Below are 14,913 nucleotides of genomic sequence, written 5' to 3'. Positions count from 1 at the left end.
CCTTAAATATTTAAGCTATAAGTCCAATGCCCCAAATTCTATCAAAATTATCGACAATCAAATGACAATCAAATGAAACATCAGGGTACACTCACACATATAAAATAAGCTTAATATCAGCAAACTTCTGGTAAATACGTCCGTAAAACCAAGTGGGACAGGCTCAATGACAAAGGGACAGACAAACGGACAAACAGAGAGGAAATATATACTCCCCTCTAGTGCCATTATTAGTGGACTACAATAGGAACTGGTTCCCCTTTTCCCTTGCGTCTGTTAATGGTATTTAAATTCTGTCCTTTGGTATCCCTCGTTATTCACAAATGAAAAAAAAAATAGAAAAAAATAATTTATTTCAATAAAAAAAAATATCTCATATAAAACAACAAAATGTTAATAAAAACAAAATAAATTACAGTAAATAGCTAAGTTCTAAAAAAGGTTATCCATTACAAGTAAATGTACATTGTTGTGCACGTTCTTCAAAACACGTAGTTCCAGGACAGAATCGAGCTTGTGGAGCCTCACGTGTGCACGTGATGTATTTATGTTTATCATAAGGGTGTCGAACACTCCTATTAACAGGTACTCTCTCACATATCGTGGCTGTAAAGAAAAATAAAATCTTTTAAACAAAACATTAATAACATTTGCTTGCTAATTTTAGAGAAATTTTAACATTATTATTATATTAAACAAGTATAAACATAGGGAAAGCAATTGTACTCACGTGGTATGAGGTATACATTTGTTTCATCATATTTTTCGCCACTTAAGCAACGAATTTTGGCCTGATTCCATTCCATTGTAAATAGATACGTGGCATTAACTGTTTGAGTTCGATAACAGTTTTTGTCTTCATTTGTAATTTTGGCACTGTAAAACTGGTAAGGTCGGAATTCTGTTTCATTTGACAATTTGATTTCAAACTCTAAGTTTCCGTCTGGGTATCCTGGTCTACCAGTACAATTAAAGTCAATATTATTTTCACCAAAAAGTTCCTCAATCTTTGACAAGATTGGTTTTCCTTGAGGTGGAGCTGAAAGAAATAAGACTCGTTGTGGAATATATGATTTCATATTAAACATTGATCAATTTACACGTTCTTCAAGCCATCCCCTGTATAAAGAATGACGTAGTCATTATACCATAGCATTCATCATGCAAAATACAGAAGAAGTAAAATATTTTATGTATACTCATCAAAAACATGACAACTTACTTGTAACAATAGCTTCCATATCCTCAGGTTGTTCCTTATCTATCACACAGGTATACCGTCCCTCGTCTTGACAACGGAAGGTGGCAAATCTCATATTGATTTGAGCATTAGGTCCATCTATGTTGGGTTTTACAATCACCTTTCTCCGATTAAATCTCGACTGAACTCTGCCATTGTGATTAACACGGATAACAGGTACGTTGTTTCTCACAACATCAAAATGCTTCCATTCTTCAACATTTCTTAAATCACACATGATGTCCACATTCTTGGTTCCCATTTGTTTACGTGCAGAGGTTGCAAACATGGCTAAAAATCAAATTTTACAAATAATAAACATGTATGTAATTTAAATTTATAGGCAAATTGATTTATAAAAACTACCAAGACCTTACAGTTTATTAAAACATGGGTATGTGAAACAAACATGTACATTATATTTAGGCAATATAAACAAGATTCAAACAAAGAGAGTTGAAATTCAATAAATCTAAAACACTTGTATATACAACTAGGGTATAGATTATATGTGACCGCAACTGCGAAAAAGGGTCCAGATGAGTAAAAAAATCGAAATTAATTTTATTGCCTTTTTTAAACAGTTTAAAATATTATTGTATACTAGTATATACAGCATTTCATCAAATCGTAAATGAAATTTTCAAGGTAATTATGGAAAAACTTCCAATTAACATAAGCGCAAAAGTAACATGCAAAAAGAGGTGAATCCTAACTTCATTTGGATTTTAAGAAAAATGCTGCTTGCAAGTCCTTACCGCTTTCACAATTACGTCCAAACCAGGGGTCTGTACACTTGCATTCATACGAACCAATGGTATTTCGGCACGATCCACCATTCTGGCATGGTTTAGACAGGCACTCATCAACATCTTCAAATAAAACACCAAATGATATTTCAAATTAATGACTCATAGCTACCCTGATCTGAGTAGACCAAAATTATCAGAATTTGCATATAAAAAATACCGTTTGTTATAAATTTTCAATTGTATTTGTGCGGAAAGTGTCACATTTTATATAATATTTTGATGAAGTTTAATAACTGTCCTTACCTGTCTCACAATGTTTATCAGTCCACCCGGGCTTACAGTCACACATGTAAGATCCTGGCTGATTAACACACGCACCATGGCTGCATGGATTCTCAATACATTCGTCTACATCTGTAATAAATAAGGGAAAAATGAAAACAAACCTTTTCACAAATTATTTGTATTTGAAAATTTTTTCATGTAAATTATTTTCTGCAATACTATAATCTTAGTCGATACTATAGTCTCTGCTAAGATTCAGCTAGGCTGGATTTCAAGTATTCAACTGATGCCTTCGCCGAAGGCATCAGTCTTAATATCAAGCAGAACCAAACCTCGAGGTTAATGTATAAAACTATTTGGATATATAAAAAAAGAATCTATAAATAATCTTTGCTAACCTTCTCCACATGTCTGGCCTGTCCATCCCTCCGTACACTGACACATGAAAGATCCTTCATTATTCTGACAAACACCACCATTTTCACATGGGTTGTTGAGTTTACATTCGTCAATATCTATTGAAAAAAAGAATTCATACTCATTATTCTCTACACTGATTATATATACATATATAGATTATATATATAGATTTTATATATATATATATATATATATATATATATATATATATATATATATATATATATATATATATATATATATATATAAGAATTGCAATACAAAAATAACACTAGCAATTTTAAAACTACTTACCTGTTTTACAATTAGCCCCTGTCCATCCTGCAGCACAGGTACATTTATAAGATCCTTCAGTGTTTGTGCAGACCCCGCCATTTTCACAAGGATTGTTCTCACATTCATTGACATCTGTTTCAAAAAAAATCGTCATCTTCTGTAAACTACCTTAAAATTATTCGCGTGAGAAATATTCGCGAGTTTCGAGTCCTTTTTATCGCGAATATTTCTCGCCGCAAACCCTTTTTATTATGTATATATGAAGAACGTTTTCTAGGTTTAATTAATCAATCACATGGATATGAATATAAAGGGATATGAATATAAAATCTCAAATGTACTCATCACCACCCATAAGACCATAATCTGAGAACAGAGTTTACTCAAAATATCTTGTTTTTAATAAGTTATGATTTTATAAAATACCCAATTATAAACATCTGATGAAAATGTTGTTTTATTTTCAAATTTATTGCAAAATTATTCTAATTTAAATTCTGACTTGTCCGTTCTCAGTTCATGGTTTTGGGATAAGATTTTGTTCTTTATTGATTGGAATTATAGACTTTTACAACTTTTAGAAAATGGATTCTTCCAAAACAACCCACTGATTATGAAATACAGAAAAATGAGTCTTTAAAGATTCCTACCTTTATTACAGTCTGGTGACTCCCAGCCTCTCTCACACTGACATTTGAATGAACCCTGAGTGTTTTGACATGTTCCACCGTTCTTACAAGGGGATGACAAACACTCATTGATATCTGTAAGAACATACATATACATATTCCTTTTTGCATGATGTGGTTTTTGAAATGGACTCAATTAAAGATGTATGTTTAACATCAAGGACAAGGAATTTTTCTCAATAACATTGGTATATGGACTTGAATTGAATGAATCAAAATTGTGCACTCAAAAAATTATAATAAACAACAACACAAAAAAATTGGGAGCAAATGTTAAGAGAGGGGGCTGGAGGGTTGGCTGACTCCTTACCTTGCAGACAGTCTTTACCAGTCCATCCTTTCTCACACTGACAGGAGTAGGAACCCTCGTTATTGATACACGTTCCTCCATTAGCACAAGGTAGGGTCAAACACTCATTTTTGTCTGAAAAATGTCAGAAAACACATTTCTTATCCATGTAGTTTGAGATGATTTCGAGACGAAATTTTAAACTAATAAGGGATGAATATACGTATAGTAAAACTGGTAAATCATTTAATTCGCTGTAAATACTTTGTCTAACCTTTATCGCAGTGTTTTCCAGTCCACCCTGCAGTACAAGAACATCTGTAGGAGCCCCGAGTATTCGAACACGTTCCGTTATTTACACAGGGGTTGTTCGTTGCACATTCGTTAACATCTGTCAATTATTTGATTTCTTTAGTTGAATGATTTTAGTTAAAATGCAAGCTTTTTCAAGTAAAAAATTATAAAGACGAATAAATCTGTTTTATATCCACTATGACAGAACGACATGATCATTAACATTAATTTCATAGGAAATTAAAAATTCTTTCTTGATTATTGGTTATTCATTTCTGTTGAATTAAATGTGGATATATCAATACTGATTAAATCTTATCTAATGGGAGAAAAAAAGAGAACACATAAAATGTTGACGTAATCATACCTGTTTCACAAGTGGCACCCGTCCATCCTTCCCTGCACGTACATGTAAACGACCCCTCATTGTTGTTACATGTGCCGCCATTTTGGCAGGGAAACTGGTTACATTCATTCACATCTGTTTAATTAAACAATTTAAGATTATATTATATAATTTAAAATTGGCTTTTATTTCAATTTAACTTTACCTTCTGAATATTGTGTTGCTTTCATTTAAAAAAAAAAAAAAAAGTTTTACTATTTATTGGAAGACAGATAATTTTTTTTCAAAAGTCTTTTTTGAGTCCCATTTACGATCAATTTACAATATTCTTTTAAGGTCTTTATTTTTTACCTGTCTGACAATCCTGTCCTGTCCATCCGACCACACATTTACATTTATATGAACCCTCTGTATCTACACACGTCCCGCCATTAAGACAAGGCGAAGATATCTCACACTCATTTTTGTCTACAAAAAATACACCTTTTGTTACCAATTTATTAAGAAAAAACAAATTCTTGTTATGCCTTTTATTGTGGATCTTGAATTCTGAGTATTTTTAATCTGTTTCTACTCACTTTCTGAGCAATCAAGTCCCTGCCATCCTTTTTCACAGTCACATGTGAATGACCCTTCATTGTTAAGACACGTACCGCCATTTAGACAGGGAGAGGTAAGACATTCATCAACGTCTTAAATGAAAACAATTAATTTATAAAATAATATGTCAAAGTAGTTCAATTGAGAAAGATTTGGTAGAATCATAGATTTATGAATCCTCTTTTAATTTTTCCCCTTAGAAATAATTACGGTGTAGGTTTTTAATTCTCAGTAGATTATAATTTGGATAATTTGGCATATTTTTCCCATTTGTATTTCATAAAAATGTTCGATTTTACCCCCAAAATAAAACAAAATACATATTAATTTATTTAGAACGAAAATTAACTAATTATTTTTGCCCAATGCTGCAATAAACATCAAACTTTGTTACCTTTGTCACATTGTTTTCCCTGCCAGCCTTCCGTACAATGGCAATGGTATGATCCCAGTAAATTGGCACATGTGCCGTTATGTTGACATGGCGAATTTTCACATTCATTTTTATCTGCAAAGATAGGAAGAAATTTCACGTATAATCAATGAAAAAGAAACCCGAAGATTTCTGCTGTGTCAGGTCTCAAGAACATTTAATTTGATTCATAAAAGAATTTCTAAGGATTAGAAGACATCAGCACAAGAATACAGAATGTACATACCTTCCTCGCAGTCATATCCCTGCCACCCCTCGGTACAGTTACATTTATAGGATCCGCCCGTGTTTATACAGATTCCTCCATTGTTACAGGGGTCATTATTGCATTCATTGACATCTAAAAAGAGAGGGTAAAATAGATTACCAATATCAGTCAAAATATGCTTATACAATCATGCCATTCATGGATTATAAATCTACAAATCTAAGGTAGTAAATGATTGCCTTCTCTGCAGTCTTTCCCTGTCCATCCATTGTTACAGTCACATTTATAGGAGCCGAGATTGTTGATGCACGTTCCATTGTTTTGACAAGGTGAAGAAAGGCATTCATTCTTATCTGACAAAGATAAAAATTAAGCATTAAAACTGATACTTTTCATCGGAACACATCATCATCCATTCACGAATTTTGAATTTACTTTCAAGTTAAATGATCATTCTGCATTTCTTCAATAAAGTTATATGCTTCATCTAAAGATACAAAAATAAAATCTTACCATTCTGGCATTCGTCTCCCTCCCAACCCTCAGTACAGTTACACGTGTATGATCCGGCGGTATTCAAACAAATTCCACCGTTTTGACAAGGAGAATTTGCACATTCATCACGGTCTGTTAAAAAGAAAAGAAAATCACCAATTAAAATCATATCAAACAACATACATCAAACAGTCAGAATTTCCTGTTGGTTCACATGCCTTGTTTGCAGTCTTCACCATGCCAACCATCTGTACATGCGCAGTCGTACGATCCCTGGTTGTTTATGCAAGTTCCATTATGTTGGCATGGGTTATCAAGGCACTCATTCACATCTTCGAAAAAAAAAAAGTAAACTAATTACATGTTTCTTAAAAAAATATCATTTCTTTTTAAAGTAACAATTAAATGACATATTCGGTACCTGATTCACAATCTGTTTTGCTGCTCATCCATCCCTTTGTACAAATACAGTAGTATGACCCATTATTGTTGATACATGTTCCACCATTCTGGCAAGGGGAATTATCACACTCATTGACGTCTGTGAAAAGTGATAACATGCATTATACATATCATTTTTATTGTTTTGGTTGTTATAAGATTCATATCAAAAGGTTAAGATACCTGTCATGCAGTTTTGTCCTGTCCAGCCTGTCTTACAATCACAATCATAAGATCCCAGGGTATTTATACATGTTCCATTGTGCTCACATGGCATGTCATCACATTCGTTAATATCTGTTCCAAAGAAAAAAAAGACAATTAATACAACTTTTCAAGCTGGTACATAATATTTGAAAAGATTTTTGGTTTTTGTAAACCTTTTTACCTTTTTCACAGTTTTGTCCCTCCCAGCCCTCCGTACAGTCGCATGCATAAGAGCCTGCACTGTTTATACAGCTGCCGCCATTTTGACACGGGGAATTGTCACATTCATTAACGTCTGCAAGATAATCATTGAAATTACATACTATAAATTAATTCACAACAGTCAATAATATATCCGAATAATTATTGAAGTATATGTATTGTACCTGTGTTGCAGTCTTTGCCCTGCCATCCTCTTGTACAATCACATTTGTAGGACCCTTGATTATTATGGCAGGTTCCATTATTCTGGCATGGTGAAACTTCGCACTCGTTCATATCTATAAAAATTAAGTTAATCATGAAAAAATAGAAGCTATATAAAATGAATTTCAAAGCATGTATTTATGTTTGGTCGATTGTTTGAGTATCAAGTGGGTACCGTTTTCACAATTGGGTCCCATCCATCCCGGAGCACAAGAACACGTATACGATCCTTCATTGTTAATGCACGTTCCATTATTGTGGCATGGGGAGTTCATACACTCATCAACGTCTAGAAAAAAATACAAAAAACGCAATAAAAAACAGACAACATCCAAATATCTTTAGGGATAATTATCTAGTGTAATGAAAAAGGATGATAATTACAAATATTCTAAAAAATAACGAAAAACTAGATATATTTGATTAATTAAAAATCAACACAATGGATTATTCTGTACCGATTTTGCAGTCTTTACTTTGCCACCCGACGTCACAGTCGCACATGTAGGAACCCACGGTGTTAATACAGGTGCCATTATTCTGACAGGGAGACGATTCACATTCATTGACGTCTAAAAAAAGGAGAATCAAGGTAAGTTTTGATTTATGATGGTAAAATAAGCACAGCTTAATAATGTTTGGTGATTAAACCGTATTTACATCAGATAGTTTAGTAATTTTTCATCTATTTTGAAAATTAATACTGCTTGCTACAGAGTCTTATATTTAGAGGAAAACCATACCTGTTTGACAATTCTGTCCTGACCAGCCTTTCGTACAATTACAAAAGTATGATCCTAGGTCATTGATACATGTACCGTTATGTCTACATGGGGAATTGCTACATTCATCCACATCTAGGAATATTATCAAAATACTTATATTCTTCTTTTTGGTGATGATTGGAAAAAAAGACATATTTAACTGTGCATTTCTTGCAATCGTATAATTTCTTTTAAATATCTAAACCATAAAAATCCATGACATTTTCGATTTGACATTTTGAAATTTTCTATAAATTCCAGCAATATTAAAATATGAATACCAGTTTCACAATCATGCCCTGTCCAACCTGGCATGCATTCACACATGTAAGAACCATCGTTGTTCACACAAGTTCCATTATTTTGACAAGGTTGGAATTGAGTGCATTCATCCACATCTAGGAAAAAGAAAAAAAAAACATTATAAAACACTGATTTCAAATGAAGAAATGCATACATAGATAATAAAAAAAATTAATACATGTATACCTTTTTGGCAGTGTATCCCTGTCCATCCTGTTGTACAAGTACATAAATATGAACCCTCGTTATTAGTACATATCCCATTATTCTGACAAGGGTCCTTTACCGTACATTCATTCACGTCTGAAAGAAATACATGTAATAACACAACATCTAAAAGTTATCTTCCCTAAATTTGTATCGTGTTCAAAATAAGATACAACTTAGTTTTCAAAACTTTATGATAGTTTTATCATACCTTCATTACAGTGTTGTCCCTGCCAGCCCGCCGTACAATTACATGCATACGATCCCTCATTATTCAAACAGGTCCCATTATTCTGACAAGGGGCATTTTCTAGGCATTCGTCGATATCTAACATTGATATAATCTTATAAAAATAACTAGTCCAAATTGATTATACGAGCAAACAATATTCAAACAGAACGAATATTTGTTCCATATGAGAAAAATGACTTTTTAAAAATTACCATTTTCACAATTCTGACCCCTCCAACCCTTTACACAGTCACAATTATAGGAGCCATCGTTGTTGATACAAGTAGCATTATTTTGACAGGGGTCATTCACATCACATTCGTTTATATCTGCAGAAAAGTCAGGACATTATTGATTAACAATTTATTTCTTCAATATGTGACGATATAGGTAATATACATTTAGATTTCTCTCATACCATTTTCACAATTTTGATCTTGCCAGCCTTCTATACAGTCACACTTGTATGAACCAAGTGTATTGATACAAGTGCCGTTATGTTGGCAAGGAGATCCACCTGCGGCTTTGCATTCGTTATCATCTGAAAAAAAAAAATTATTTTTCAACATTAGAAGCATTACATCTTATGAAAAAAAAATTGAAAAGATTTTTTTAAAATTATACCTTACCTATTTCACAAACTTCTCCAATCCACCCCTTTACACATTCACATGAATATGATCCTACATTGTTAACACATGTGCCATTATTAAGGCACGGAAAAGAGGCACACTCATCATTATCTGTGAATATAGAGAACATATACTCATTAACCCACGGTCGCTATTTTCCAGATAATATCACAACAATACATGATTTTTGTGATTTTGATATATAAATGGTAAGAACTAGATTAACTTTGTAAGAAATACTAGTATAATGTACAATAAGCAGATTGGGTTTTTTAATTTTTTTACTCACCGCCATCACAATGTTTTCCCTGCCAGCCCTCCGTACACTCACAGAAATAGGATCCTTCAGTGTTATGACATGTACCGTTATTTTTACACGGAGACATCAAACACTCATCAACATCTGCAATATATCAAGTTAAATTTAAACTTTTCTTTACACTTTCAAGAAAATAATTCATTTTAATTGCTGATGAATCCTCCAATATATGACTTAAATACCTATATCACAATGTTTCCCACTCCAGCCTTTCTTGCAGACACAAGTATAAGATCCATCATCGTTGATACATGTACCGTTGTTCTCACATGGGGAGTATGAACTGCACTCATCCAAATCTGTTCCAAAAATTTTATTTTAAAAGTTATTAAAAAAAACAAATGTACAAATATCTTTTGAAGTCCTTTTAAAATTATGTACTTAAGGATGGACACGTGTACATGTATGTATCTTTTTTTAACCATTTAAATGATTCCTTCATAATAATCCTGCAAAAGTTGATTATAATACATGTGCATAGAAATAAGAAAGTGACACTTACCAATATGACAATCTTGTCCTTGCCACCCATCCGTACAGTTGCACCCGTAAGACCCCATTGAATTAATGCAGGTGCCATTATTTTCACAGGGGTATAGCTGACATTCATCGATGTCTTCATTTTCAAAGTAAAATAATATCAATTCATTTTTTTTTACCGTATAAGCATATCTTCGCATTAAAATATTAGGCAAAAACTACATTTTCTAAACGTACCAAACAAGTTAATATTTCACAAGGTTATGTAGTGCCATCCAGAGATAAAAACCAAAATTAAGCAATAACTTTCTGTTCAGTGTTTTGCACATACACGGTCAAAAGACATTCTTTATTCTTTTAACTCAATTACTATGGTTTTGGAAAGAAATCTTTCATTTTAATATAACATTTAAAAAAGGCTTATTACTTTTATATTACCAACAAAGTCTACTAGGATACAAGATAAAAAGAAGTCGACTCACCAGTATCGCAATGTTGTCCCATCCATCCCTTTTTGCAATCACAAGTGTATGACCCTGCATTGTTGTAACATGTTCCATTGTTGGTACAAGGTTCTAATTCCGTGCATTCGTTTATATCTATTAATATTTAAATAAAAACATATATTATCCTTCTTCTAAGTTCACCAATCAAGAGGCAGACATTTATACATGCACACAAACCAGAGGAGATAGTTTTAAAAAAAGAAAAATATTAAGAAAACCGTAAGATATCAGCTAATAAATATAAACAATTAATTGTAGATTAAACATACTATTTGTTTTAGATTCTAATTTCTTTATGCAAGAGAAAATCCCTTTTGGTATATAAAACACCTCACCTGCATCACAGTGCTTGTCTCTCCATCCCTTCTCACATGTACAAATGTAAGATCCATCATTGTTGATGCAAGTTCCATTATTCTGACATGGTTCAAACACACTGCATTCATTTACATCTAAAACATATTAACATTTTAAAAATCAAAATTCAGAAACTTTAGTTAAAATACAAAGAATCAGATGTATGTGAGATTAGGACAATACCATAAATATCGATAATTTTCACATGTACATATATGTAGTTTACCTTTTTCGCAGTCATGGCTTTCCCAACCCTCTGAGCAGGAGCACGTGTAAGAACCATAAGTGTTCATACAGGTACCATTATTTTGACATGGTAAATCCAAACATTCATCTCGATCTAAGTGAAAAACAATCAAACATCAAATAATGGAAATACAAAGGCTATGAATAGACTTCATCGCCCAAAACTAAAGCTGTCTTTACCTTCTTTGCAATCTTTATCTTCCCATCCGTCTTCACATGTGCACGTGTAGGACCCAATGCTGTTTGTGCATGTACCATTGTGCTGACAAGGTGCTCGAAGACATTCATCCTCATCTTAAATTTAAAAAAAAACATAGATGATAAGAAATCAGCAATCCTATCAAGGGTTCGAACAGCTCATAGTGAAAGCATTTCTGACAATGACACACCTTCTTGACAATGTTGTCCCTGCCAGCCTTCCGTACAGTTGCATACATAAGATCCATCATTGTTTATACATGTGCCATTATTCTGGCATGGACTATATTCAATGCATTCATCAACATCTAAAAATACATACAAATTTATCTGTACAATAGTAATTCAAATCTAGTAATTAAAATAAATGCTTAGCTTCAACGAAAAATATTGATGGGTAATAGTCTACATATTACAAAAGGTATAGGAAAAACAATATTCACCAGTTCCGCAGTTTTGATCTTGCCAGCCATCCTCACAATTACAGATATACGATCCCATAGTGTTTATACATGTTCCATTATTTTCACATGGGTTTACAATACATTCATTTGTATCTACCAAAAAAAAATATATATCATTTTCGGTAAAAAAAAATTTCATGAAATTCATATCGATTTTAATATATAATGTCATACATAAATTCGGACGGCTTACCATTCAAATTCGAATTATATTTTTTAAATATTGAAATTTTATGTTGCGATGAAAAGTACGTAAAACGAACTTTATTTATTTTTTCGTATGCTATCAATAAATATACTGTATAAGTCATTATACCTGTTTCACAATGCTGTCCCTGCCAACCTTCCATACAGCCACACACGTAGGAGCCCTCAGTGTTCGAACACGTTCCGTTATTTTGACATATTGTGCTATCATCACACTCATTAACATCTGGATATATATAAACAGACACAGTTGAATTCTATTTCATCAGATTTTTTGGATTCACTTTCAGAAAAGATCAATTTTCAAGATTTCTTTTTACATCATATCACCATGTAAGACTATGATCCAATGTTGTGTTCCCACCCTACTCCGGGGACTGAATATGTAGTGCATCAGTTGACTTTTTCAAAATTATTATATATTTACATTCACTGAATATTTCCCCCTTTATATCTTAAGAAAAACCATTGCCATTTATCAGTTCATAAACAACACTAGGCATATCACCTGTACAGATTTTTTGATCAGTGGCGTATCCATCAATGAAACGTACTATGACGTACATATCAATAATACAATAATTTATCTTTTTAATCCTACTTTAAAAGATTTTTTATACATGTATAAATATAAACAATAAAATGTCCTTTTTTTGGTTGTAAGTACAGGAATTAACGTCGCAGCTATTGCAGAAAAAAAAATTACTTAACCCGCTTACGCGGGTTATGCATTTTTTTCTGCAACAGCTGCCACATTAATTCCCGTACTAACAACCAAAAAAGCATTTTATTGTTTTAAAAAAACCTTTTTCACAGTCATGGTTTGTCCATCCCTCTGTGCAATTACAGAAATAAGAACCCTCGGTGTTAAAGCAGGTACCATTGTTCTGACATGGAGATTTCAAACACTCATCTACATCTGAAAACATACAAATAAAATATTTAACAAAATGTATATTTTAAAAAAAAAACAGAGTATATAAGGTTGGAATAACTGGTGACAGCTTATGGCTTTCATACTTGCCTATTTCACAGTTACCGCCTTGCCATCTTTGAGAGCATTTACATTCGTATGAGCCAAAGTTGTTTACACACGTTCCATTATTTAAACAAGGATCAACTGCACATTCATCTGCATCTGTAGAGTAAATTAACTTTTTTATGATGAAATATTTGTTAAGGGAATTTGTCACATTGAGAGAGAGAGAGAGAGAGAGAGAGAGAGAGAGAGAGATTACCGTCATCACAATGCTGTCCTAACCAGCCATCCGTACATAGACATGTGTATGAACCATTATTATTTATGCATGTTCCGTTATTCTGACAAATCTCTTCAGTCAAACATTCATTTACATCTACATCGAAAAAGTAATAAATTGAGTGTATGAATGAAGCTATGGATATATTTTGATAAAAGAATAAAGTTAATTATAAAATATATAAAAATCGATCAAGTAATCTACGTAATGACAATTTCTCTAACTGAAGTGTCTACTTTAGTTTTGTAACTTAAACATATTTAGTTAAAATTTTAATTTGTTCTTTAAAAAATTAAAAGCAGTACTAGTAATAATCTACATTTTTACACACTGGAGACTGAAGACATACTAGTCACTACAAGTCTACAAATATACGCCATTTCAACAATACCTTCAAGACAGTGTTGTCCTATCCACCCTTTTGTACAAATGCAGCCATATGATCCTCTGACGTTTAGACACGTTCCATTATTTTGACATGGTTCGTATTCACATTCATTTTCGTCTAAAAGAAAGTCCATAATATGAAAAAAGGAACAGAAATGTAACAGACTTTAACAGAGGAAATTGTATCAGGGAGTTATTTCGGCTACATTCTTGTAAATATTCCTAAATGTACCAATGTTTTTCTCACGTATTATACGCTGTACTAATAACTCAACATTGTAGTATCGTTGCGTTACTCCAGTTCATTTGATTTTTGCTATTTTCGCGTTTTAACAATACATGTATATGCAATATATTTCAGTATATAACTGTTGACACTCTAAAGAGGATATAATTCGGAATCTGAATTTATCTTAGTCCGTGTTTCATATCGGAATATCTCTTCTAATTAATATGGACTGTTATTAATGAAGAGTGACAGTAAGAGTTATATTACTTTTATTAAAAGTTATATTGGATTAAGTAAACTTTTTGATTAGAGACCACGGAAAAAAACTTAAATTAGAAATTTGAATTGTATCTTTTACCTTTACCGTATGAAAAGAGGAAGAATCTATTGATAAAAACAATTTGTTGGTGTTTAATTATTCAAAAATGGTGTAAATCAAAGAATACCTTGTTCACAATTATATCCCTGCCAGCCCTCCATACATTCACACGTATAGGAGCCTTCATTGTTGTGACATATACCATTGTTCTGACATGGATCAAGCACAGCACATTCATCGAAATCTGTAATATATCGGCATACCTTTATAGGTACCAAAGGTATGTGTACTTAAAACAAAGGAAGTTCATGAACAATTCGTAATCTTAAATTAGGACCTTCCATATTTGTATGTGATGGTTAAATATAATCTTTGATGCTAAATTATTATTCCAATTAAAATA

At 32.5% G+C, this 14,913-nt stretch overlaps 1 protein-coding gene across 1 annotated transcript in view; it reads right to left on the bottom strand.

The window, feature by feature from the left end:
- Positions 1-377: 377 nt before the first annotated feature.
- LOC133198285 (fibrillin-2-like) overlaps positions 378-14,913 on the bottom strand; it is a 56,678-nt gene continuing 42,142 nt past the window's right edge. Inside the window, exons 55-100 of the mRNA XM_061334403.1 lie at positions 14,638-14,754; positions 13,967-14,080; positions 13,555-13,671; positions 13,341-13,454; positions 13,122-13,235; positions 12,426-12,542; positions 12,089-12,202; positions 11,837-11,953; positions 11,628-11,741; positions 11,428-11,541; positions 11,180-11,296; positions 10,821-10,937; positions 10,361-10,474; positions 10,041-10,157; positions 9,829-9,942; positions 9,537-9,650; positions 9,326-9,448; positions 9,120-9,236; positions 8,887-9,003; positions 8,655-8,771; positions 8,447-8,563; positions 8,145-8,258; positions 7,860-7,973; positions 7,577-7,690; positions 7,362-7,475; positions 7,157-7,270; positions 6,952-7,065; positions 6,749-6,868; positions 6,546-6,659; positions 6,346-6,459; positions 6,072-6,185; positions 5,851-5,964; positions 5,586-5,699; positions 5,170-5,283; positions 4,943-5,059; positions 4,613-4,726; positions 4,226-4,342; positions 3,973-4,086; positions 3,624-3,737; positions 2,992-3,105; positions 2,676-2,792; positions 2,296-2,406; positions 1,999-2,112; positions 1,223-1,531; positions 731-1,039; positions 378-606 (exon numbers count right to left, since the gene is read on the bottom strand). Coding sequence (XP_061190387.1) covers positions 443-606; positions 731-1,039; positions 1,223-1,531; positions 1,999-2,112; positions 2,296-2,406; positions 2,676-2,792; positions 2,992-3,105; positions 3,624-3,737; positions 3,973-4,086; positions 4,226-4,342; positions 4,613-4,726; positions 4,943-5,059; positions 5,170-5,283; positions 5,586-5,699; positions 5,851-5,964; positions 6,072-6,185; positions 6,346-6,459; positions 6,546-6,659; positions 6,749-6,868; positions 6,952-7,065; positions 7,157-7,270; positions 7,362-7,475; positions 7,577-7,690; positions 7,860-7,973; positions 8,145-8,258; positions 8,447-8,563; positions 8,655-8,771; positions 8,887-9,003; positions 9,120-9,236; positions 9,326-9,448; positions 9,537-9,650; positions 9,829-9,942; positions 10,041-10,157; positions 10,361-10,474; positions 10,821-10,937; positions 11,180-11,296; positions 11,428-11,541; positions 11,628-11,741; positions 11,837-11,953; positions 12,089-12,202; positions 12,426-12,542; positions 13,122-13,235; positions 13,341-13,454; positions 13,555-13,671; positions 13,967-14,080; positions 14,638-14,754 — 5,738 coding nt within the window. The 3' untranslated portion in view covers positions 378-442. The remainder of the gene's footprint in view (positions 607-730; positions 1,040-1,222; positions 1,532-1,998; positions 2,113-2,295; positions 2,407-2,675; positions 2,793-2,991; positions 3,106-3,623; positions 3,738-3,972; positions 4,087-4,225; positions 4,343-4,612; positions 4,727-4,942; positions 5,060-5,169; positions 5,284-5,585; positions 5,700-5,850; positions 5,965-6,071; positions 6,186-6,345; positions 6,460-6,545; positions 6,660-6,748; positions 6,869-6,951; positions 7,066-7,156; positions 7,271-7,361; positions 7,476-7,576; positions 7,691-7,859; positions 7,974-8,144; positions 8,259-8,446; positions 8,564-8,654; positions 8,772-8,886; positions 9,004-9,119; positions 9,237-9,325; positions 9,449-9,536; positions 9,651-9,828; positions 9,943-10,040; positions 10,158-10,360; positions 10,475-10,820; positions 10,938-11,179; positions 11,297-11,427; positions 11,542-11,627; positions 11,742-11,836; positions 11,954-12,088; positions 12,203-12,425; positions 12,543-13,121; positions 13,236-13,340; positions 13,455-13,554; positions 13,672-13,966; positions 14,081-14,637; positions 14,755-14,913) is intronic.

This window comes from Saccostrea echinata, unplaced genomic scaffold, assembly GCF_033153115.1.
Source record: "Saccostrea echinata isolate AGI-Se365-2 ecotype Australia unplaced genomic scaffold, CSIRO_AGI_Sech_v1 ptg000001l, whole genome shotgun sequence".
NCBI classification, from domain to species: Eukaryota; Metazoa; Mollusca; class Bivalvia; order Ostreida; family Ostreidae; genus Saccostrea; species Saccostrea echinata.
This window is presented reverse-complemented; position numbering and strand designations above follow the sequence as displayed.